This window comes from Salmo salar, chromosome ssa02, assembly GCF_905237065.1.
Source record: "Salmo salar chromosome ssa02, Ssal_v3.1, whole genome shotgun sequence".
Lineage (NCBI taxonomy): Eukaryota > Metazoa > Chordata > Actinopteri > Salmoniformes > Salmonidae > Salmo > Salmo salar.
The window spans coordinates 21,174,770-21,200,047 of record NC_059443.1 but is presented as its reverse complement, the minus strand read 5'-3'; the positions used below and the strand labels follow the sequence as shown (position 1 = coordinate 21,200,047).

The window sequence follows — 25,278 nt, the reverse complement described above, 5'->3', positions numbered from 1 at the left end:
CTCTCCCTCTCCCTACCTTCCTCCCTCTCTCTATGTTTATATCTCTTTCTCCATGTCTCTCTCTCTCTCTCTCTCTCTCTCTCTCTCTTCATCTCCTCTCTTTCTCTATGTCTCTCTCTCTTCATCTCCTCTCTTTCTCTGTCTCTCTTTATCTCCTCTCTTTCTCTACGTCTCTCTCTTCATCTCCTCTCTTTCTCTACGTCTGTCTCGCTCTCTCTTTCTCTACGTCTCTCACTCTATGTTTATATCTCTTTCTCTACGTCTCTCTCTCTTCATCTCCTCTCTTTCTCTACGTCTGTCTCCCTCTCTCTCTCTCTCTGTGCCACGTGTCATGTGTAACCCAAACTGTGAGCAGTACAGCAGAGCAGGAGCTGGATCATGTGGAGAGCTTCCATGAGACCAGGCTGTACCTCTCTCTACACTCTGCTTCCTTAAAGGGAGGTTCTGTACTATAGACCACTGACTGGGCTTCTGATTGTGCTTTAGAATAGTGATTACGGTTCTAATTTTCTTTAGAACGTTGAATGGGGTTCTACTCTGCTTTAGAACAACGACTATGGTTCTGCTGCTCTACAGGAAAGCAAAGTGTATGAAATGTAGTTGTACCTTGACTGCTCTTGATGTCTATTTCTCCAACACACTCTCTTTTTCGACAACCAACTTCTTTTCCCATAACTTTCCACCTCTTCTTTTCCTCTGTAGTGCTCTTTTTCCAGTGTGTTTCTGTCTGTCATTCTGTCAGTTGCAGTTTGTCTCTGTCTTTCCTTCCCCTAATCCCTCTCTGTCTGCTCTCTCTCTCTCTCTCTCTCTCTCTGTCTGCTCTGTCTGCTCTGACTCTCTCTTCTCTTCCTCTCTCTTTCTCTCTCCCTCTCTCTTTCTCTCTCCCTCTCTCTTCCTCGCCTCTCTTTTTTTTCTCTCTCTCTCTCTCTCTGATTAACAGTGTGTTATGGGTTGCTGTGAAGTGCTACCCTGGCCTCCACTCATATAAACAGTACAGAGGCCCCTCCCTTGCCACCACTTAATGTCATTAACAGCTGGCTTTCTTAAATAGACACAGACAGACACACACACAATGTTTTTACCCACACAAACATTGCCTGACATCATGGCAGAAGACAAAACCATAAAGATTTCAAACAAATGTAGTGTTGAGTTTGAACATGCACCCAGATACACACAAACACACATTCTGAGGGGCAGAGGCCAGTAGACACAGTTAATCAACTACAGAACCAACCTACCCAGCACTCCCTCTCCTCTTACTCTCTCTTTCCATATCCTTTACTTACCCCACCCCCTTAACACACACTGACTATCTCTCTCTCTTCTGCCTCTCTCTCTCTTTAGCCCCATTTATACCTGCTTTTAACAACATGCATACTCTGTCCTGATCTTGTCCACATTCTGATTGTGCCCACATTTTTAGACAGGTGTAGACGATTAAAAGACGGATTGTGATCAGATCTTTCTGACCACCCCCGGAGGTAGTCAAGCATGCATTGTGTCTGGATGTCTTGTGTGGACAGATCTGGACAGAGAAACAATTCAAATCATAATTACCCACCTTCTAAAATCATTGACAGGTGGCACCATTGAATTATGACATCAATATGTGTGTCTTAAAATAAATAAATATTATTGTAAAAGAATAGCACTCAGTTAATTTGCATACAGCGAGGTACCAGGAAATCTGGAAATGTCAGCACAATCAGAATGTAAACAATCAGGACAAAGGACCTATGTTAGCACCAGGTATAAACGTCTCTCTCTCTCGCTCTCTCTTTCTTTCTCTCTCTCTCTCTCTCTCTCTCTTTCAACCCCCTCTCTCTCCCTCTCCAACACTCCCAACTTTCTCCCCTCTATTAAGTTCCAAGCTTCTTTCAATCTGAAGTGAACAACATATTCCAAACAGGTCAGACTTACTTTTCTCCTTGTTGTTATTGGAGCTGTGCTTTAGATCGTGCTTATAGCTGCATGTTGTGCTGTTTGCAGTAGTGGTGGTTAAGTAGGAGAGAGTGTTGCTGATTTTCACAAACAGATGTCTTTTTTCCTAACATGTGTGAGCAGTTAGAGCCTGCCGTTTTAGTTCTACTGCTCAACGAGTAATGGACAGATTCTTTTGAAATGAAACATGTCTGCAGTCGATCTTAGTTTTGACGGATGTGTACACACGATTAGGTTTGATCTTAGTTTTGACGGATGTGTACACACGATTAGGTTTGATCTTAGTTTTGATGGATGTGTACACACGATTAGGTTTGATCTTAGTTTTGACGGATGTGTACACACGATTAGGTTTGATCTGATTTGTGGAACAGTTTGCTGTGTTATTTTGACTACATTGACCGTGATTAGGAAATCATGGACATTGCACAGCAAAAAGTGACATCTAAGCAACTTAAATATGTTATCCAGAGTGATAATTCACTTCAAATGAGTGTTTCTTGTCTTACTAAGCTAACATGTCTAACCTCATTGGCAGATATTTGGCTTCTTTTAACCTAAAAAAGGCTAAATACTAGTAATTTATCTTATTTGAAGATATTTTTTCAAGATATTTAATCGTCTTATTAAAATAAGCAAAATGATCTGGCAATGACGTTAGATAATTTAGTAAAAAAATTTTTTAAAGTGAATTATCACTCAATATAACATATCTAGGCTTGCTTAGATTTCACTTTTTGCAGTGCGTGATGTAATGGGATATCCATCCATGTGCAGTGTGTGTAATTCTACAGCTCCTAATTCAACTGTCAGCAGCTGCTCTTGTTACTTTCCATTAGGTTCAGCGCTATGCCTTATGCTATAGATATAAGCTACAGGTTGCTTAATGTGCAAGAGAAGTTTCGGTCTAGCCATTGGATATACATATCTCTGATAGTGTATGCCATGAAATAGTCTTTATTTTGGTTCTGTGGGACATTCCATAGGGAGCGCATGATGCTCTTTGACAGACAGAAAGTGATCCCTTCCACTGTGGTTGCCAGCTCTGTCAGAAGGACGTCCCAGTGCAACATTTTAAAAAGGGCAGACAGTTCTCAGGCGTTTGACTTTGGCTTGGAGCTATAGACTGATAGCAGAGTACACACCTCATGGATTACTACACAGCAGTGGGGGCTGGTGGGAGGAGCTATAGACTGATAGCAGAGTACACACCTCATGGATTACTACACAGCAGTGGGGGCTGGTGGGAGGAGCTATAGACTGATAGCAGAGTACACACCTCATGGATTACTACACAGCAGTGGGGGCTGGTGGGAGGAGCTATAGACTGATAGCAGAGTACACACCTCATGGATTACTACACAGCAGTGGGGGCTGGTGGGAGGAGCTATAGACTGATAGCAGAGTACTCACCTCATGGATTACTACACAGCAGTGGGGGCTGGTGGGAGGAGCTATAGACTGATAGCAGAGTACACACCTCATGGATTACTACACAGCAGTGGAGGCTGGTGGGAGGAGCTATAGAGGGACGGACTCATTGTAATGGCTGGAATGGAATTAATGGAACGGTATCAAATATATGGAAATCACACTTGACTCCGGTCCTTTTATTCCATTCCAGCCATCCTATAGCTCCTCCCACCAGCCTCCACTGCCACACAGCCTTTCACCACTCCTTCCCCACATTTCTATCACATTTAGATGGTCACTCAATGGACGCTTTCATCCAAAGCAACTCACAAACTCCCACGTTTAAACTGAACTGCTGTCTCCTATCCTATCCTATTGCCCCAACTCAACCCTTGTCCCTAACCCCTCAGGCACTTGTGTAGATGTTAGTGGATTGTATGTATAAACAAAATATACCAACTTACCCTCCTATAGGCTGGAGGACTTTCCATCAGTTTTACTGTGTGCCTAAAGAGTAGGGTCAATGGGTTGATTAAGGATTGCAGTTTGATAGTAGAGAACCTACTTAATGGATCAAGTATTTCTCTTTTCTTTTCACCTGCTGTCTGTCTGGCTGTGCCCCAACCTGGGACCTGTCCCTGGGACTCCACCACTCTGTCCCCTGATGTGGGACCAATCCCTGGGACACTCACTCACTCCACTGCCCTGTCCCCTGATGTGGGACCTATCCCTGGGACACTCACTCACTCCACCGCCCTGTCCCCTGATCTGGGACCTATCCCTGGGACACTCACTCCACCGCCCTGTCCCCTGATGTGGGACCTATCCCTAGGTCACTCACTCCACCACCCTGTCCCCTGATGTGGGACCTATCCCTGGGACACTCACTCCACCACCCTGTCCCCTGATGTGGGACCTATCCCTGGGACACTCACTCCACCACCCTGTCCCCTGATGTGGGACCTATCCCTGGGACACTCAATCTGTCTACCACCACTGTCAGCGCTTGGCATTAATTGCCACCCAGAGCTGAATTATCACCACACACACACACCACGCACATGCAAACGCACATGCACGCACAAAACATTAATGGTATCTGCGTATACATGATACATATACACTGAGTGTACAAAACTTTAAGAACACCTGCTCTTTCCATGACATAGACTGACCAGGTGAATCCAGGTGAAAGCTATGATCCCTTATTGATGCCACTTGTTAAATCCACTTCAATCAGTGTAGATGAAGGGGAGGAGACAGGTTAAGGAATGATTTTTAGCCTTGAGACAATTGAGACATGGACTGTGTATGTGCACCTTTGAACGGGGGATGGTAGTAGGTGCCAGGTGCACCGGTTTGTGTCAAGAACTGCATGCTCCTGGATTTTTCACACTCAACAGTTTCCTGTGTGTATCAAGAATGGCCCACCACCCAAAGGACATCCAGCCAACGTGACACAACTGTGGGAAGCATTGGAGTCAACATGGCCCAGCATCCCTGTGGAACGCATTTGACACCTTGTAGAGTCCTTGCCCCAACGAATTGAGGCTGTTCAGAGGGCAAAAGAAAGTGTTCCTAATGTTTTGTACACTCAGTGTAACACAGAATATTACTTTCAGAGAGGGTACTAATAGCAACCTGCGAGGAGGATCTGTAGGGACTGACCCAGGGATATCTGGCTGGGATATTGGTAGGCGTGTGGGGGAAAACAATAGCCTTTCCTTATGGCTGGCTGGTCCAGAGCAAGCACAGTTCCTAGTAGAGGATTTGACACTCACCTTGACCCTGACAGCAGTCTGCTCTAATAGCTTGTATCTGGCTCATACTCTCTCTGGTGTATAGGACAGCAACAAAGAATTTCCAATCCAGGCAGTTCTTTAACCACTAGGCTACCGGCTGTATCTGGCTTGTACTCTGCTGCATAGGGCAGCAACAAAGGATCTCTACTCCTGGCAGACTGGCAGTTTTATCCACAGAGAGATCAATGTTGGCCCAGTCAAGTGTTTTTTCCCACCTGAACTTGATCCCCCTTTTTAGAGAATCATCATCTCTCTTGTTATGGATGGGGACAAAGAGGGTGTTGTCGTTGTTAACTGTTTTCTTTTCTTCTTTCCTTGTTTATATTCAGGGGATGTTCCAGAAAAAATAGATGCCATCCTTCCTCGTCACCCAGTCCTCTCCTCCATCTATCTCTCCATCACTCCCTTTCTCCCATCTTTTCTACTCCCATACTGAACCGTCCATCTCTCTCTCCCCTTTCCTCCTCCCGTTCTCTCCGTTCTCCATTCTTCATCCCCACATCCACCTCTGAACTGCTGTTATCTGTGCCTCTACCTTCCTCCTGTCTTCAACCTTCCTTTCTTCTTTTTGGGGTTCACTTCCCTTCAATTATTTCCCTGCTTCTCTCTCTTCACCCTCTTTCCCGTCCTCTTCCCTCTTTCCCCTCCCTTCCTCTCTCCATCCGGCCTCTCTCGGCCTCTGGTAGAGGTCACCATGTGGGCCAACTACATTGTCCAGCCAGAGGAGGATGGCCGTATGGGGGTGGTAGGAGCTAGGGCCCCATGGGGGCCTGGCCGGCCTGGCAGGGGTGAAGGGAGGGGGGCGTGCTACAAGGCGGACCCCTAGGATGAGTGACAGCCAGGAGGGGAAGATCAAGCTGGCGTTCTTTGTGGCCATTGTGGGCGTGACCCTGACAGTGCTGGGGGTGGGCACAGAGTTCTGGGTGGAGCTGGCCACGCCCAAGACCTGGAGTAACAACCAGACGTGTCAGACAGCCCACTACGGCCTGTGGAAGGGGTGTACTCGCACCCTGTGGGTGGACGACATCGACCCCGAGAGAGAGAGCTGCGGCCCCGCAGACCTGCCCGGAGGTGAGGAACCTGTGTCTGTCTGTCTGTCTGTCTGTCTGTCTGTCTGTCTGTCTGTCTGTCTGTCTGTCTGTCTGTCTGTCTGTCTGTCTGTCTGTCTGTCTGTCTGTCTGTCTGTCTGTCTGTCTGTCTGTCTGTCTGTCTGTCTGTCTGTCTGTCTGTCTGTCTGTCTGTCTGTCTGTCTGTCTGTCTGTCTGTCTGTCTGTCTGTCGCATTAAGGCAGGCCATGAGTTGATTTTGGGGAAAGGCTTGGTAATATCCTTTGGTTCTCATTTTGATGACAACACTGTAAAAATGGGTTTTGACTAGAGGGAGTAAAGCCACGACCGGAAGGGATTTTTTTCGGAGCAGGTTAGGAGAATTTGCGCAGCAGTTTAGGGTAATTAATGTGGCAGGTTAGGAGACTTAGGTTAAGGTTAGGAAAAGGGTTAGGGTTAGCTAAAATGCTCTCCTAACCTGTAACGAAAAGCCTCTTCCGGTCGTAGCTGGACTCCCTCAAATCACAACCGCAGAGATGGAGGTAACGATGGAGGTAACTGGGGCACTGATTTCATGACCAACCCCTGATTGCACTGCAGTGCTGTGTGTGTTAGTTAGGGCTTCCTCCCCTTCCTCTGCAATGATCTGTAATCATAGGATAGGTGGAAGCAATGTGTTGGATGTCTTCCAGGAATTTACATCAATGCCGTGTCAATATGTGGGTGTGTGTATGCATGTATACATTGTATGTATGCGCGCCCTTTGTGTGTGTGTCTGTGCGCGAGCGTGCTTATGCAAATGTGTGTGAATAGGAGGCGTGTATGCCAGCTTTGCTGCATGTGTATCTGGGTCATCCTACAGATAATGTGCAAATTGAGTCCTTAAAGGAATACTGCTTTGAAATGGAGCCAGTCTGAATTTGACGAATCTGAATGTGGCTACTGGTCTGTCTGTTAGTTATCTAGCTATAGGCATCAGATTTTTATAATCGTTGGTGAGTCAGAAAAGGATGTTTCCAGTATCCTTGTAAACATCCAACCTTTCAGTGTGTTTATATAAGACAGACGCTTCTCTTTTACTGCATGATGGAGCTTCTCCTTTTGGAATATTTCAATGGATTATTATTATTATTATTTAATTTCAATTTCTTTCAGTTTTAGAATTTTCATTTATTGAATGATCAATCAAAAATATATTTTGATTGCAGGAATTCTTCATTATAGTGTTTTTTCATAAAATGTTCTCCAAAAAATATATAAATAAATACGATTTTCAGCCACTTCCTCCATCCTGTACTGTTACGTTCCCCCATGTAAGTCTCTTATCTGTGGAATGACCCGTTTCTGTCTGTAGGGATCGTCCAGTGGTGGATGAATGCAGGTATTAAAGCACTTGTCCCACAGAGGGGGCCAGACAGGGCCTACGGTAGGATGAGGTATCCATCTCCTGTATTCGTGCTTTATCTGCCAGAATAGTCTGATATTCAGCCAGGCTAGCAGTGGTTGGCTTTGATACACTAGCAATGATGTATGTATTGTTTTGAATAGGATGTATATATATTTCACATTGTATAAATATAAAATGGCTTTATTTCATTTTGTAGTCTTGATTTAGCTTGTTTTATTAGGATGGATGAATCCCATGAATGTTCATATCTATTACAATGTAGATTATACACTATATCCACCTGGTGCATTGTTTATCAACCTCCGGTATTTTAGAGGGCTGATTCACCTTGGATGTCTAGTCGATAAACATCTATGTCTGACTCACCTTGTGTGTCTTGTCTAGCAGATAAACATCTGTGTTTACGATGACGGTCTGTGTGTTGGAGTAGAGTCAGTATCTATTCTGACACTTCCTCGTCTCCTTGCGTCAAAACACTGTTGGCCCACAGCGCCTGACAGACAGGCTCTGCTGTGTGTGTGTGGACTTCTCACGTTTGGAGAAAAACAACTGTTTCTCCGTCTGTGCTTCTCTATTTCACATTCATGTTTACATGCCCTTGGCGCCTGTCCCTGGGAAACAACATCACAGTCATTCTCTGTCACTGTCTTTCAGTGCCAGACCAACTAATACATCATACATCACTCACTGCTACTGTACATTACTATAACCTCTGACTAACTGACTCAGAGGTGGAGAGGTCGGCAGGTAGACAGGTAGACAGGTGGAGAGCTTGGGAGGTAGATCTCACTATAAATCTGTGGTCATAATATACAGGTTTCCTGTAACGCACCAGTGTTGCAGACAGAATAGCATTAAGGTTGATAGGAGAGTCTGCTGTATATGTTTGTACTTGTGTGTTTGGTTTTACTATCCTTGTGGTGACCAGAAGTCAAACAAGGAAAAAGGTTATTTTAGGCTAAGGTTTAGGGGTAGGGTTTGGGGTTAGGGTTTGGGGTTAGGGAAAATAGGATTTTGAATGGGAATCAGTTGTTTGGTCCCCACATGGATAGTAAAACAAACATCTGTGTGTTAGTGGGTCCCTCTGTGTCTCTGACCACACAGAGTATGCAGGGGTGACTATCAGACAGGGATCGAGGAAGAACAGCAGAGGACGATATAATATATATATATATATATAGAGAGAGAGGAAGAGCAGCAGAGGACGAGAGAATATATAAAGAGCAGCAAAGGATGAGAGAATATACAGTTGAAGTCAGAAGTTTACATACACTTAGGTTGGAATCATTAAAACTCGTTTTTCAACCACTCCACAAATTTCTTGTTAATCAACTATAGTTTTGGCAAGTCGGTTAGGACATCTACTTTGTGCATGACATAAGTAATTTTCCCAACAATTGTTTAGACAGATTATTTCACGTATAATTCACTGTATCACAATTCCAGTGGGTCAGAAGTGTACATACACTAAGTTGACTTTGCCTTTAAACAGCTTGGAAAATTCCAGAAAATTATGTCATGGCTTTAGAAGCTTCTGATAGGCTAATTGACATCTAATTGACATCATTTGAGTCAATTGGAGGTGTACCTGTGGATGTATTTCAAGGCCTACCTTCAAACTCAGTGCCTCTTTGCTTGACATCATGGGAAAATCAAAAGATATCAGCTAAGACCTCATTACAAATATTGTAGACCTCCAAGTCTGGTTCATCCTTGGGAGCAATTTCCAAATGCCTGAAGGTACCACGTTCATCTGTACAAACAAACGTACGCAAGTATAAACACCATAGGACCACGCAGCCGTCATACCACTCAGGAAGGAGACGCGTTCTGTCTCCTAGAGATGAACATACTTTGGTGCGAAAAGTGCAAATCAATCCCAGAACAACAGCAAAGGACCTTGTGAAGATGCTGGAGGAAACAGGTCCGAAAGTATCTATATCCACAGTAAGACGAGTCCTATGTCAACAAAAACGAGTCCTATATCGACATAACCTGAATGGCCGCGCAGCAAGGAAGAAACCACTGCAGGGAAGAAACCGCCATAAAAAAGCCAGACTACGGTTTGCAACTGCACATAGGGACAAAGATCGTACTTTTTGGAGAAATGTCCTCTGGTCTGATGAAACAAAAATAGAACTGTTTGGCCATAATGACCATCGTTATGTTTGGAGGAAAAAGAGGGATGCTCGCAAGCCGAAGAACACCATCCCAACCATGAAGCACGGGGGTGGCAGCATCATGTTGTGGGGTGCTTTGCTGCAGGAGGGACTGGTGCACTTCGCAAAATAGATGGTACATGAGGATGGAAAATTATGTGGATATATTGAAGTAACATCTCAAGACATCAGTCAGGAAGTTAATGCTTGGTCGCAAATGGGTCTTCCAAATGGACAAGCATACTTCCAAAGTTGTGTCAAACTGGCTTAAGGACAACAAAGTAAAGGTATTGGCGTGGCCATCACAAAGCCCTGACCTCAATCCTATAGAAAATTTGAGGGCAGAACTGAAAAAGCGTGTGCGAGCAAGGAGGCCTACAAACCTGACTCAGTTACATCAGCTCTGTCAGGAGGAATGGGCCAAAATTCACCCAACTTATTGTGGGGAGCTTGTGGAAGGCTACCCGAAACGTTTGACCCAAGTTAAACAAATTAAAGGCAATGCTCCCAAATAATAGAGTGAATGTAAACTTCTCACCCACTGGGAATGTGATGAAAGAAATGAAAGCTGAAATTAACCATTCTCTCTTCTATTATTCTGACATTTCACATTCTTAAAATAAAGTGGTGATCCTAACTGACCTTAGACAGGGAATTTTAACTAGGATTAAATGTTAAGAATTGTGAAACTGAGTTTAAATGTATTTGACTAAGGTGTATGTAAACTTCCGACTTCAACAGTATATAAAGACAGAGAGAGGAAGATCAGCAGAGGATGAGAGAATATATTGACAGAGAGAGAGAGGAAGAGCAGCAGAAGATGAGAGAATATACAGTTAAAGTCAGAAGTTTACATACACCTTAGCCAAATACATTTAAACTCAGTTAAACAATTCATGACATTTAGTCCTAGTAGAAATTCCCTGTCTTAGGTCAGTTAGGATCACCACTTTATTTTAAGAATGTATATATATATATATATATAAGACAGAGAGAAGAAGAGTGTCTGTCTAATGCAGTATTAACCAAGCCCCCGTAATCTTCTCTCTTTTCCTTCCTTCATCTCGTTCACCTCCCTCTCATCTGTCTCCCTCTTTCTCTTTGTTCTCACCCCTCCCTCCGTCTGCCCACTCTATCACTCCTTCCCCCTCTTTCTCATGCTCTCTGCGTTCTCTCCTTCTCTGTGTCTTCCTCCTTAAAATGTCTTGCTTTCTCTCCTCCCCCTCCACCTGCCCCCTCTTTCTATCTCTCCTTCTCCCTCTCTTCCATCACCCTTCTCTCTCGTGGCACCATATGTGCTGCGGATGTGCTGTGGATGTGCTGCGGATGTGCTGTGGATGTGCTGTGGATGTGCTGTGGATGTGCTGTGGATGTGGGACTGCGTAGAGCAGTGAGCAGTGTTTTTCATGGTGCTGCCGCTACACAACAGATAAAATAGGTCTTCATGCCTAGGAGGACAGAGGGGATGGATGCACAGGGACCAGCAATATACTGTGTGTGTGTGATGTTCCCTCTCTGTTTCTCTTCTCAGAATCTAACTGCACTTACTTCAAATTCTTCACCAATGGAGACAACGCTGTCATATTTAAGAAGACGACCCACAAGAGTAAGTCGGCATCTTAAGTCTCGCTTCCGCCTCCTCCTCCTTCTCTTCCTCTCTCTCTTTCTCTCCCTCTCCCCCTCTCTCTCTTTCTCTCTCTTTCTCTCCCTCTCCCCCTCTCTCTCTTTATCTCTCTCTCTTTCTCTCCCTCTCCCCCTCTCTCTCTTTCTCACTGTGCTGTATTTATCCCCTGTGGCGTCACTCTCAGATGCACAATACTCACTGAGGTGTAACTCTGCCCTCCCTCATTCTCCCCTGTCTACCTCTCCAACACCTCTTCACTCTTTCTCTAACCACTTCTCCCTCTATTCACTTCCTCTCCATCCCTCTCTCCTCCTCCTCTCATTCTGTCTCCCCCCTCTCTCTCCCAGACCTGAACATAGCGGCTGCTATCCTAGCGATGATAGCTCTATCTATGATGGTGATGGGGGCTATCTGTATCACCATGTCCCTCAGTAAAGGAGTGCCCTTCTTCCTCAAGCCCGCCTCCTTCTGCTTCATCCTATCAGGTAAGGGGAAGTAGACTACAAAGAGAGCAGCCACTATTCTGTGTGTAGACTTAGACCCCCCTGTAGGGAAATAAACAATCAAAAATGTACACTAAACTCTCAAAAGTTCCAAAAGAATAAAGATATTTCAAATGTCATATTATGTCTATATACAGTGTTGTAATTATGTGCAAAGTACAAAATGGAAAATTAATACACATAAATATGGGTTGTATTTACAATGGTGTTTGTTCTTCACTGGTTGCCCTTTGCTTGTGGCAACAGGTCACAAATAGTGCTGCTGTGATGGCACACTGTGGTATTTCACCCAATAGATATGGGAGTTAATCAAAATTGGATTTGTTTTCGAATTCTTTGTGGATCTGTGTAATCTGAGGGAAATATGTGTCTCTATTATTGTCATACATTTGGCAGGAGGTTAGGAAGTGCAGCTCAGTTTCCATCTCATATTGTGGGCAGTGTGCACATTGCCTGTCTTCTCTTCAGAGCCAGGTCTGCCTACGGCGGCCTTTCTCAATAGCAAGGCTATGCTCACTGAGTCTGTACACAGTCAAAGATTTCCTTAATTTGGGTCAGTCACAGTGGTCAGGTATTCTGCCACTGTGTACTCTCTGTTTAGGGCCAAATAGCATTCTAGTTTGCTCAGTTTTTTTGTTAATTCTTTCCAATGTGTCAAGTAATTATCTTTTTGTTTTCTCATGATTTGGTTGGGGACAGAAGCACCAGATAATCAGCAAACAGTAGACATTTGACTTCAGATTCTAGTAGGGTGAGGCCGGGTGCTGCAGACTGTTCTAGTGCCCTCGCCAATTCATTGATATATATGTTGAAGAGGGTCTAGCTTAAGCTGCATCCCTGTCTCACCCCACGGCCCTGTGGAAAGAAATGTGTGTTTTCTGCCAATTTTAACCGCATACTTGTTTGTGTACATGGATTTTATAACTTTGTATGCTTTTCCCTCAACACCACTTTCCATCAATTCGTATAGCTCTCTCTCCCCTCATACCTCCTCTCCGTCTCACCTCTACTCCTTCTCTCCCTCCCTCCACATCCATTCCCCATCCCCACTTCCTCCCTCCCTCCCTCAGGTCTACTGGTCCTGCTGTCTATACTGGTGTTTCACCAGTCAGTGCTGGCCCTGTTGTCATCTGACCACTCCATACCGCTCCACCACGAGCTCTCCTGGTCCGTGGCCTGTGTGGGCTTCGCTGGGGCCATCCTCATCGTGGGGGGGATCCTTTTCCTGATCCTCTCCCTCCCCTACAGCTCCTGGGAGAAATGTCTGCCTCAATGCAACAGCAGCACTACCTAGCACATGGGAGGCCCAAAAGCACATTACTGGGGGGGAAATAAATTGAGTTTTATATCAGGATCGCAATCAAACTCCAGTCCTCGGGGGATTTGGTTGCAGGCTTTAGTTGTCAGGTATAAATCAGACACTGATTAGAACAACTACAGCCAGTAGACACTGATGCCATCCAGGAGTTGAGTTGGAGACCCCTGTTTATATTGTCAGTTATATTGTCAAACTAGACTGAAAGACTGACTAACTTGTAGGTCTACACAGTGTTTACTTAATGCAATAACAATGATGCTCACTAACTGCCTAGAACTGTACAAGCCTGCCCTAAAGCCTGCGACCTTACCAGGAAACACTACGTAGACCACAACTTCCCCACTTTTTGGCATCATGACCAACCTATAGCTTTTAGAAGTTTCTGATGACCTACCAAAGAACAAGCAATGTTTCTAAGCAGAACCCAGTCTTTACCAGGGGGGTAATGCTGGGTTAAACAAAACCAAAGCATGGATTGCTGTCTTAACTTGTCCATTGACTGCTAACAGGGTAAGGAAACCAATATGTCATTTAGTTATTGAACTAGTTCTTTAAACACAACGTCAACCACAATGTAGTTGTAGATAAAGACCCAGCAGTGGGGTGCAGCATTCTGTCTGTACTATGTACTATGTACTATGTACTAACCATTACTTATTGACAGTGTTACTTAGCCTATTAAATCACACATGGGGGGGGGGGCTCTATGGGTAGGTCACTACCGTTGCTAAGGGAGGAGATATTTTATATTTTTCTTGAAGTGGCACAGCCATCCCTGCTACATGAAATGCCTTGCAGGTTGTCACTATTAATCTATTATGAATGATTATGACGCCTTACACTTAATACCTAGAAATAATATATTATCTAAGCAATTTACTAAATATTTATTATCTACACATTGTCCACATAAATGAATGCTGTTTTTACATAAGAATGTGTGAATGATTTAATGTATGTATGGAAGATACAGATTTATATTTCACAGTGTATTGTATAGACTCACTTTACAAGCACAGCTCTGTATATAAAATATGTGTTTATATTTTATTTATACCTGCACACTGTAGCTTGGAGGGTGTTCAAGCTGTTCAAGCTTGGAGGGTGTTTTTAGCTTATTCAAACCCTTTTTTCATCACGTGTTTTATTTGTCATAATAAAGCCCACCTTGTCTTTCTCTACCTACATGTTTGTTTGGGGAAATGCATATTGTGCCTAAATGGTTCTATGATCATAAGTATGTCTCACTGGGTTTGCTTTTGAAATAAATAGACTTCTCCTACTTTGTCTTGTCTACAAGTCCTTTTCTCCCTTCTAACTTAAATGCAACCCATTTTTTAACCCTTACCAACAGACGTACCAACCCCCCAACTCCCTCTCTCTCTCTCTCTCTCTAAAATTAGTACATTGCTCATCCCAGTTGCACTGCAGAGGTTGAGAAACCTTATCCATGAATGTAAACTATGTACCTCACCCCTACCCTCACCCTTACCCCCACGTGCACCTGCACCCCCACCTCTCCCAACCCCACTTTCTCTCCTGTCTCTCGGGGAGCTCCCCTTCCCAAACCCCCCACCTCTGTTGCCCTCACCCCATTGGCCCAGAGGTGGTGTACTAGGTCAGAAGGGTCCTAGAACCTCCTTCCATGTCGGTTCCATTTCTTTTGGACACCCTCTACCCTAATTGTCCAAGGGGGGTACAGAGACCACCAACACACACACACTCTAGCCCTCCAGTGAGCAGAAACTGAAACCAGTGCTGACACATTACACGGTGTTCAGAAAGTATATATAGCTGTTTAATGGTTCTGCACAGCCTCTTTGACGAGAGCAATAGAAGCACTGCTGGCTTGTACCAGGTGTAAGTGAACCTCAGAGTGTGAAATTGGAGATTTTGGCTGACAAATGTAGTATCACCACCTCTTTGCCAGGCTGTATCACAACCAGCCGTGATTGGGAGTCCCATAGGGCGGTGCAAAATTGGCCCAGCGTCGTCCGGGTTTGGCCGGTGTAGGCCGTCATTGTAAATAAGAATTTGTTCTTAACTGACTTGCCTAGTTAAATAAAAAAATAATAATACAAAAATTCCTGTTTAAATAAAGTAAATAAATAAAATATTGTGGTCACATTCACATTTACATTACATTTACGTCATTTAGCAGACGCTCTTATCATTAACAGGATAGTGCACTGTATAGTGCAAATAAATGTTTTCATACCTTGGGTCTAAAGTTGTGTCAAGTCTCTATCTGTCATTCCCGCCAACTCTCACTTTTTCTATTTTTTCTCTCGCTGTCATTCCCTTCATCTCTCTCTCTCTCCATCCCGCTATGCAATCTGGTTTCTGAGCTGGTCATGGGTGCACCTCAGCCACGCTCAAGGTCCTAAACGATATCATAACCTCCATCGATAAGAGACAATAATGTGCAGCCGTATTCATCGACCTGGCCAAGGCTTTCGACTCTGTCAATCACCACATTCTCATCAGCAGACTCAACAGCCTTGGTTTCTCAAATGACTGCCTCGCCTGGTTCACCAACTACTTTTCAGGCAGAGTTCAGTGTGTCAAATCGGAGGGCCTGTTGTCTGGACCTCTGGCAGTCTCTATGGGGGTGCCACAGGGTTCAATTCTTGGGCTGACTCTATTCTCTGTATACATCAATGATGTCGCTCTTGCTGCTGGTGATTCTCTGATCCACCTCTACCCAGACAACACCATTCTGTATACTTCTGGCCCTTCTTTGCACACTGTGTTAACTAACCTCCAGACGAGCTTCAATGCCATACAACTCTCCTTCCGTGGCCTCCAACTGCTCTTAAATGCAAGCAAAACTAAATGCATGCTCTTCAATCGATCGTTACCAGCACCTGCCCACCCGTCCAGCATCACTACTCTAGACGGTTCTGACCTAGAATATGTGGACATCTACAAATACTGAGGTGTCTGGTTAGACTGTAAACTCTCCTTCCAGACTCACATTAAGCATCTCCAGTCCAAAATTACATCTAGAATTGGCTTCCTACTTCGCAACAAAGCATCCTTCACTCATGCTGCCAAACATACCCTTGTAAAACTGACTATCCTACCGATCCTTGACTTCGGCAATGTCATTTACAAAATAGCCTCCAACACTCTACTCAGCAAATTGGATGCAGTCTATCCGTTTTGTCACCAAAGCCCCATATACTACCCACCACTGCGACCTGTATGCTCTCGTTGGCTGGCTCTCACTTCATATTCATCATCAAACCCACTGGCTCCAGGTCATCTATAAGTCTTTGCTAGATAAAGCCCCGCCTTATCTCAGCTCACTGGTCACCATAGCAGCACCCACTCGTAGCACGTGCTCCAGCAGGTATATTTCACTGGTCACCCCCAAAGCCAATTCCTCCTTTGGCCGCCTTTCCTTCCAGTTCTCTGCTGCCAATAACTGTAACGAACTGCAAAAATCACTGAAGCTGGAGTCTCATATCTCCCTCACTAGCTTTAAGCACCAGCTGTCAGAGCAGCTCACAGATCACTGCACCTGTACATAGCCCATCTGTAAATAGTCCATCCAACTACCTCATCCCCATACTGTTATTTCATTTTTGTTGCTCCTTTACATCCCAGTATCTCTACTTGCACATTCATCTTCTGCACATCTATCACTCCAGTGTTTAATTGCTAAATTGTCATTATTTCGCCACTATGACCTATTTATTGCCTTACCTCCCTTATCTTACCTCATTTGCACACACTGTATATATACTTTTTTTATATTGTGCTATTGACTGTATGTTTGTTTATTCCATGTGTAACTCTGTGTTGTTGTTTGTGTCGCACTGCTTTGCTTTATCTTGGTCAGGTCGCATATGTAAATGAGAACTTGTTCTCAACTAGCCTACCTGGTTAATTAAAGGTGAAATAAAAAATTAAAATAAAATAAAATCCCATCTCATTATGTCATTCCTTTAAAGAAAAAAATAATCAGTCTGTAAATCGGTCTGTTATTGTTTTTTTTTATAAACTTCGTGCAATACAGTGTTTGAGTTTATCACACATTTAGATAAACCATAATCATTTTGTCTAGATATATCTATTCTCAACTACATAGTATTCATATTGCCCACATAAATGCTATCTGTGTGCAGTTTTGTCACATTATTATTTTTTCTCTCAAATGAAATAAAAAAGAAGAAACTCAAATTAAAAAGAATGTGGAAGCGTCAGGTGGTTTAATTTCCTTTCCCCAGTCTGTAATGTAGCGGGGTGTCCAATAGTGTCCATCCCAGTTCTGCCATCACTCCAGACAATAAATGAGGTGCAGGAGAGTGTATACATTCTCTTCAACATAAACAGAAGGGGTCAAAAGGTCAAAGTTCAAGGGTCACGTGGGAAGCACAGTGAGAGTTTTTCTTTGGGGGTGGGTTCGGATGTTCGTCTCCATGGTAATTCTGTCATGGGTCATGTGACAGAGGAGAAGACATGCCCAAAACGGCTAGGGCAGGGCAGGGTGGGGGGGGAGAGGCAGCGCACCCCATGAGAACTGGGGGGTAGCCTGTACCCATACAGAGGATCAAAAACACATCACCCTCCCCTCCCCTTCCCAAAATACACACCCTGTTTTCATACCAGAGGTCCTAAAGAAAGTATCTATAGAATTTGCAAATATAGGTATGCGTTAATTACAATGTACATGTTTAATTTCAAAAGTTTTCTCTATAGTGTATTTTAACCCCCCCCACCTCCGTCCCCACATTTATTTAATTGACATTTTTCATTGTCAATTTCATTTTAATGATGGATGGATAGCATGTCTGTTGTGTCTGTTCTAAATAATAATTTTGGGTCTCTTGCTTGTAGAAAATAATGAATAAATGTTTCTCTTCTTCTCTCCAGGTGACGAGCTTCACCTGTTTTCTCTGTACAAATATATCAGTTTCTCTTCTTCTCTCTTCAAGACAGAGGTTTCTGTTAATGCCCAGAAAACAAACATCTTCAACATGACTACAGCTACGACTACTGCTAACATTGATTCGAATGGAACTCAGACTAACATAGGCCCATAGAAAACAGACTCAGAATAACACTGAAGTTGCTCAGTTGCCTCAGTCACTCACTTATTGTAGCCTTCAGTTACAATATTGGAAGACAATGTACAGTATTCACACAACTTAACTGTGTGTTAGAACCAAGGGGTAGAAAATCAAAAAAGAGACGTAAAAATAAATTAACTGAACTCCACCAAAGAACAAGTTGTAATAATAGTAATAATAATACATTATATATTATTATTATATAATTAAATCATATAAATCATAATACACACTCTCATCTTCTCATATGTTGTATACACTCATGCTTGACACCAATGACACAGTTACACAGCCCACTGATCATACCAGCGTGTCTGTGTTGAAGAAATTCACAGTAAACGTCGTCAGGATCCAAAATCAGAGTGAAAATGATACAAATCATATCATCATTCTAAAACGATAGCATTGCGAACAGAGCTAGCTCGTAATAACGCTAATAATAATCACAACAATTGACGTCAAATATGATCTTGTTAAATCAGCGTTAGTATTGCACTAAAGAAAGTGGATTGTTTAAAATAGTAGCGCAAGATTAATCGCGTTGGATCATTAACAAAATAAATCATTTCTAGTGCGTTAAAATAGTAAAATAGTTTTGTTGTTAAAGTTCATTATTGTTGTAATTATCACGTTGTGTTATTACTTGTTTTCTCTTGTTTCTCAGTGAGATACTGTAGACTAATAACAGTGAAAAAGATTTTCTCTCTCTCCTCTCCATTCCTTTATCTCAATACCCTTTAATACTCCTTCATCCCAATCCCCCTCTCTCTATATATCTCTCTCTCTTCCTTCCCTGTGTACCCTCCCTCTCTCCCCCTCCCCTCCTCTCTACACGGGTGTTGTCTTCCTGTTGAGCGTATTGGAGTTGCTCTCTCTATCTCCCTTTAGCCTGTCCAGCGTTCCCATCCCTCGTTCTCTCTCCACCGTGGACGAGGAGAAGGGTGGGGGCCCCGAGCCCACCGAGTTGCCCATGGGTGCGTTGGAGTTGGAGGAATTCTGGGATAGCGAGGGGTTGTGGGACTTCAGAGAGGGCAGCGTGCCGCTCATCATCACACCCCCTCCTCCCCCTCCTCCCCCGTCCTTGGGGAAGCAGTTGTGGAGCTGGTAGAGGGTGGCGCGGTCCACGGTGCCGTACATGGGGGGCAGGCCAGCCAGCTTGGGGTCGCGGGACAGAGTGTAGAGGGAGATGTCGCCCCCCGCCAGGGTGGTGTGGGAGCGAGAGTGAGGGTTGGGCAGCGTGGCCACAGACATGGGCCCCTGGGAGAGCATGGCCGAGGGGGGCAGGCCAAAATTCTTCCCCCCGCCTCCCCCCACCGGCGAGGGGTCTCGGGAGCGTGAGGGGTCAGTAGAGCGGGATGAGGAGCGGGAGCGACGGCGGAAGCGGTAGCTGGGTAGGCGGAGCATGGCGTGCGTGGTCCCCTTGAAGATGTCAGTGCGCGAGCGGCAGCGAAGCTCCTTGTTCTTTTCGATGTAGATGTTGACGGCCAGAACGCCCACCATCTCAGCCATGATGAAGGACAGGCCTCCGAAGTAGAAGGACCAGCCGTAGCTGTACTGCCACTTCTTGTCTTCGTCCTTCTTAGGGGAGATGTCTCCCAGCGCTGCAGAGATGTACACGATCACACCGATGATGTTGCTCAGACCTGGGGGAGACAGGGGACAAATGAGGATATACAAACACACACACACACACACACACACACAAAAACACACAAGGATATATATACACACATACACACACAGATGAGGATATATACACACATACGCACACTCTCTCTCTCTCTGTCATGTTATCCAGAGCAGGAGAGCAGGAGGAAAGACATGACTTTACATCAAAAGAACATAAACATATGTATACATACTAAGGGACTTAGATAGACATAAAGACACAGAAATAATCACAGACACACACACAGACACACAGACAGGTCTGACAGGAGTTAGTTAGTGCACCTGCAGCCACAAAGAGAATGCCTGCTCCCAGGACGATGTTCCTCTTGTGCTTATAGAAGCGACTGAGACCGATACACACCCCTCCCATCAACAGCAGGATAGCACTGAGGATAGGGAAGATGTTGGAAGCCCTGACCATACCTACAGAGAGAGAGGGACGGGACAGTGACGGGACAGTGACGGGGAGAGCGAGGGGAGGTGAGAGAGAACAAGTGAGAGAGAAGAAGAGAGAGAGGAAGTGGGTGATGAAGAGAGAAGGAGGGGAAGTGAGAGAGAACAAGTGAGAGAGAAGAAGAGAGAGAGAAGAAGAGAGAGAGAGGAAGTTGGTGATGAAGAGAGAGGGAGGGGAAGTGAGAGAGAACAAGTGAGAGAAGTAGAGAGAAGAAGAGAGAAGTAGAGAGAGAGAGGAAGTGGGTGATAAAGAGAGAGAAGAGGGAGAGAGACAATAAGAGAGAGAGGAAGTTGGTGATAAAAAGAGAGGGAGGGGAAAGAAAAAAGGTCAAAGTAGCAGATAGAATCAGAGGGAGAGGATGAGAAATAAACAGCTGTATTCTGCTGTGAGCAAATGAATTACCATGTGGCCAAGCTAGTGAGTGTTTAATTGTATCAGCTCTTTCCCAAGAGGCATCAACTCTGATACCCCCCAGGACACACACACACACACACACACACACACACACACACACACACACACACACACACACACACACACACACACACACACACACACACACACACACACACACACACACACACACACACACACACACACACACACACACTCTTACTTCACCACTCCTCTCCCATCTAGGACATAGGCCAGAGGACAGAAATGCCAAAGTAAATGCCAGCCAAATGCCGTGGCTACATAGTGAACAGTACACAGTCTTCTCCTGCTGCATTGTGGGACGGGCACACATAATGCGTCACGGAACACCCACACAGGTGTGGCCTGGAGGAACACCCGTGAACTAGGGCAGCACATTATCCCTCGACTTCATACAAACACTAACATGTTTTATTCAAACACAGCTTATTTTCTCCCGGTCTTCAGGAGTGAGATCTAACTACTATATGTGGTCTAAGGCTTCTGTAAAAAGTGGTTTACAGTTGTGGATGAGTTAGGCTGTGTATCAGTTATGGGGAACTCCCGTCCTGGGGGTGGCAACAGTGTGTGCAGGGTTTTGTTCCAGCCCTGCCCAACACACCTGATTCAAATGATTTTCATTTTAGACAACAAAAAATAGTCAAAGACTCCAGCCACCCAAATTATAGACTGTTCTCTTGCTACCGCACAGAAAGCGGTAGGTCCAAAAGGCTCCATAACAGCTTCTACCCCCAAGCCATAAGACTGCTGAACAATTAATCAAATGGCCACCCGGACTATTTACATTGACCCCCCTTTGTTTTTACACTGCTGCTACTAGCAGTCTATTATCTATGCATTGTCACTTTACCCCAACCTACATGTGGAAACTACCTCGACTAACCTGTACCCCTGCACACTGACTCGGTACTGGTACCCCCTGTATATAGCCTCGTTATTGTTATTTTATTGTGTTACTTTTTATCATTTTTTACTTTAGTTTATTAAGGTAAATATTTTCTTAACTCTTTGTTGAACTGCATTGTTGGTTAAGGGCTTGTAAAGTAAGCATTTCACGGTAAGATCTACACCTCTTGTATTCGGCTCATGTGACTAATAACACCTGCACCTCCTCAGGTACATCAGATGTTGACTTACGTAGAACATACTCAGGCCCATCATGGTCAAAGTCAGCATCCTCAGGGAAGTGGTTGATCTGAGAACACACTCCCCTCTTTACCCCTGAAAGAGAGAGAGAGAGAGAGAGAGGGGTGGGTGTTAGAACAGAATACCCACACACTCTATCTCTCACACACACACACACACACACACACACGCACACGCACACGCACACACACACACATGCACACACACTTTATACATCAGCACATGCATCAGCTCCACTCCACAGAGTTTCATCAGAGAAAGAAACAGCAGTTTATATTAGCATATAAAAAGAGAGCAAGAGAGAAAGAGGAAGAGAAAAAGGCATGAGAGAGAGAAACTGCAGACTGGTTGTGCCTCAGGTTCTGTCCTGTCATTGTTCACCCTTCCCAGGTAGGTCTGAGGACAGAACAGTACGCATCCCCAACACAAAACATCCACACTCTCTGCCCTTAGGAACTGATTCTAGATCAGATGTCCTTGCCCCGTTAAGGTCATGCAGTATCTCATTAGTATCACACTCACATACATACATTATTTGTCATCAGGTGCTGGGTAGAAAAACACTAATTTAATGTAGAAAGGGTACCAGCATATATGTATGTATAGTTCTAATAAGAAATGTTTTATTTAGAGTGATCCACAGTGAATACCAATATTCACTTAAAAATAGTCATTTCACTGTGGTCCTTTCTGAATAAGAGCATGCAGTAACTGAATGAACACACTAACTCACCCCCACACACACCCCAACACAGAGAGCCATCCATACAGGCAGACAGGCAGACAGATAGCTACCCGCTGGGGTCTTGTGGCTCTACTGCAGACAGACAGATGGACGGACGGACGCACGGTGATGACAGCACACGACTGGTGCTGGCTGATGGATGGATTGTGAGAGAGTTGGAGTGATGGAATGATGAGACAGACGGAGGAGGGAGAGAAGGACAGATGTGGGGTGAGCTTGTCTCTTTCTCATTGTTCTTTTATTTCCATGGTTGTCGTCTGTAAAGAAAGAGATGGGGGCACAGAGGGGGGTGTCAGCTAAACCCCCTGACAGATGCCATTTTGGCTCTAAACCAGGAAGTAGTTCTCCATTGGTACAGATCTAGGATCAGTTAACCCTCTCTCCCAATGTTAACCATAACCATTAGGTGGGAAAACCAGTGTCTAGGGAGCAACTACTTTACAGCTGTTCTTGCTACTCTTGAAACAGAGAAACAGCTGGATAGAGCCAAAATGACCTGAGTTTCACTCACTTCCATTCACTTACCTTTTAACTCTGTAAGAAACGTACTGGAGGGTGAAACTGACCTACATGGGCAGTAGAGGCTGCCTCTAAGTAATGCCCCAAAGATCAGTGTTCTCTATTTGAACCATCACCACAACAGCATTCAATATAAAGAATCAACACTCATATCACTGCTGTTGAATATTGAATATTTGCTGCCCACAATGTGATGTTAGGGGCCTTTGACTAAAAGCTAAGGGAAAGACTGTACTGACCTACTAGTATTTTGCCTAGTTAAAGAAAGGTACAAATAAATACAAATAAAAATCTGGAATCCTCTCAACCTGCCGAATCAGAGAATACCCCATCCACTCACTCCTTTGGCCCCTAACACAGCAATGTGTGACATCCACCCGCGGGCTTAAATCTTTTAGAGCCAATATGTCCTCTGTTTCCATTGCACCTACACTTCACTGCATCACTGCACGGCTTCTGAGCACCCATCTTGACTCAATACTCTACGGACATCAAGGATACTTGACCTCTAAGCCATACCAAAGCACTGAAGGCTCCACTGCACCACAGAGAGAAAGAGAGAAGAGAGAGAAAGAGAGGAGAGAGAGAAAGAGAGGAGAGAGAGAAAGAGAGAGAGAGGGAAAGAGAGGGAGAAAGAGAGTAAGAGCGGAGAGAGCGAGAGAGAGAAAGTGAGAGAGAGAAATAGCGGGGAGGGAAGAGAGAGTGTAAAGGGAGAGATAGCAGACAGAGGCAGAGGGAGTATGAGAGAGGCAGAGAGAGACGACAGAGGGAGAGAGGGAGAAGAGCGAGAGAGCAGAGAGATCGACGACAGAGGGAGAGAGGGAGAAGAGCGAGAAAGAGAGAACAGAGAGAGGGAGAGAAAGAGGGCAGAGAGAGAGTAAAGAGAGGGAGAGAGAGATAGAGAGAGCAGAGAGAGAGGGAGGGAGAGAGAGGGCAGAGAGAGTGTAAAGAGAGAGAGCAAAGAGAGAGGCAGAGACAGAGACAGAGGGAGTTAGTGAGAAGAGCGAGAGAGAGCAGAGAGAGAGTAAAGAGAGAGAGCAGAGAGAGAGAGAGCAGAGAGGGAGGGAGAGAGGGAAGAGAGAGTAAAGAGAGAGCAGAGAGAGAGTAAAGAGAGCAGAGAGAGAGGCAGAGACAGAGAGAGTTAGTGAGAAGAGCGAGAGAGAGCAGAGACAGGGATAGAGGGAGAGAGAGAGAGAGAGAGAGAGAGAGAGAGAGAGAGAGAGAGAGAGAGAGAGAGAGAGAGAGAGAGGAGCACTGCAGCAATGCTGTGAAGGCTGGGGCTTATCTCTAATTGGCTGCTTTGTTATCAGGAAGCTTAGAGATGAGGACAAATGTGCTTTGCACAATGACCAGGCCAAGGATGGGACTTACCCTACATGCCTTATAGAGGAGTAGTGACGGGACTACAAACATACGGCAGCTAGCTAACACCATTCATTCAGCTTCAACTACTGTCCTATTCTGTCCTATTCTGTCCTATCCAGCCCTGTCCTGTCTCCCCCCTTCTAAAGCCTGTATGTCAGAGCAGTTAAATGTATTATAAATGCGCTGCTTGTGCCGCAGTGACTGAGTGGAGATGGCGTGATGGCTACTGTCATTTTCAGAGATCCCATCAGTTAAATCACTGGGCTGGTGCAGGGTTGGGCAACAGGGTCTGCAGTGAGTTTGTAGGGCCAGCTGTAATATACCTGATTCAGCTTATCAAAGGCTCGATGGATCTAGTTGAATCAGGTTTCCAACACATGGTTGGTGAGCACAGTGCTAGTGGGTGATGAGTGTAAGGTAGGTTATAAATTAAAGACAGTGATGGAAGGAATGGGGTGAAATGAGAGGGGTTCTTTTCAGGTGATTTCAACTTCCTGATCTGCTGACACCATGGAACATGAGGAATACAACCACTGTATACTGTACATCTAGACCATCAGCTCCTGTTACCTACTTCACCACTGGAGTCATCCTTAGTTCAGGGATGAAGTGGTATCCTTATGACAAATTCATTTGAAGGGTAGAAAT

The 25,278-nt window shown here is 44.7% G+C and overlaps 2 protein-coding genes across 3 annotated transcripts in view; one reads left to right on the top strand and one right to left on the bottom strand.

The window, feature by feature from the left end:
- Positions 1–1,656: 1,656 nt before the first annotated feature.
- LOC106576934 (voltage-dependent calcium channel gamma-6 subunit) lies at positions 1,657–14,499 on the top strand. The gene is made up of 5 exons (XM_014154477.2): positions 1,657–1,912; positions 5,489–6,230; positions 11,304–11,378; positions 11,744–11,881; positions 12,970–14,499. Exons 2-5 carry the CDS (start codon positions 5,987–5,989, stop codon positions 13,191–13,193), a joined length of 681 nt encoding a protein of 226 aa, XP_014009952.2. The 5' UTR covers positions 1,657–1,912; positions 5,489–5,986; the 3' UTR covers positions 13,194–14,499.
- Positions 14,500–17,209: 2,710 nt separating this feature from the next.
- LOC106576929 (voltage-dependent calcium channel gamma-4 subunit-like) overlaps positions 17,210–25,278 on the bottom strand; it is an 83,961-nt gene continuing 75,892 nt past the window's right edge. For both annotated transcript variants that reach the window (XM_014154466.2, XM_045699877.1), the window contains exons 4-6: positions 21,993–22,076; positions 20,249–20,389; positions 17,210–19,938 (exon numbers count right to left, since the gene is read on the bottom strand). In XM_014154466.2, coding sequence (XP_014009941.1) covers positions 19,124–19,938; positions 20,249–20,389; positions 21,993–22,076 — 1,040 coding nt within the window. In that variant the 3' untranslated portion in view covers positions 17,210–19,123. The remainder of the gene's footprint in view (positions 19,939–20,248; positions 20,390–21,992; positions 22,077–25,278) is intronic.

What these genes read in the sequence shown, in the direction of transcription:
- LOC106576934 (XM_014154477.2), top strand. Translation starts at nt 5,987, where the DNA reads ATGAGTGACAGCCAGGAGGGGAAGATCAAGCTGGCGTTCTTTGTGGCC. An exon ending in CCCCGCAGACCTGCCCGGAG is followed by an intron (nt 6,231 to 11,303) that starts GTGAGGAACCTG and finishes TTCTCTTCTCAG; the next exon opens with AATCTAACTGCACTTACTTC. An exon ending in CTTCTGCTTCATCCTATCAG is followed by an intron (nt 11,882 to 12,969) that starts GTAAGGGGAAGT and finishes TCCCTCCCTCAG; the next exon opens with GTCTACTGGTCCTGCTGTCT.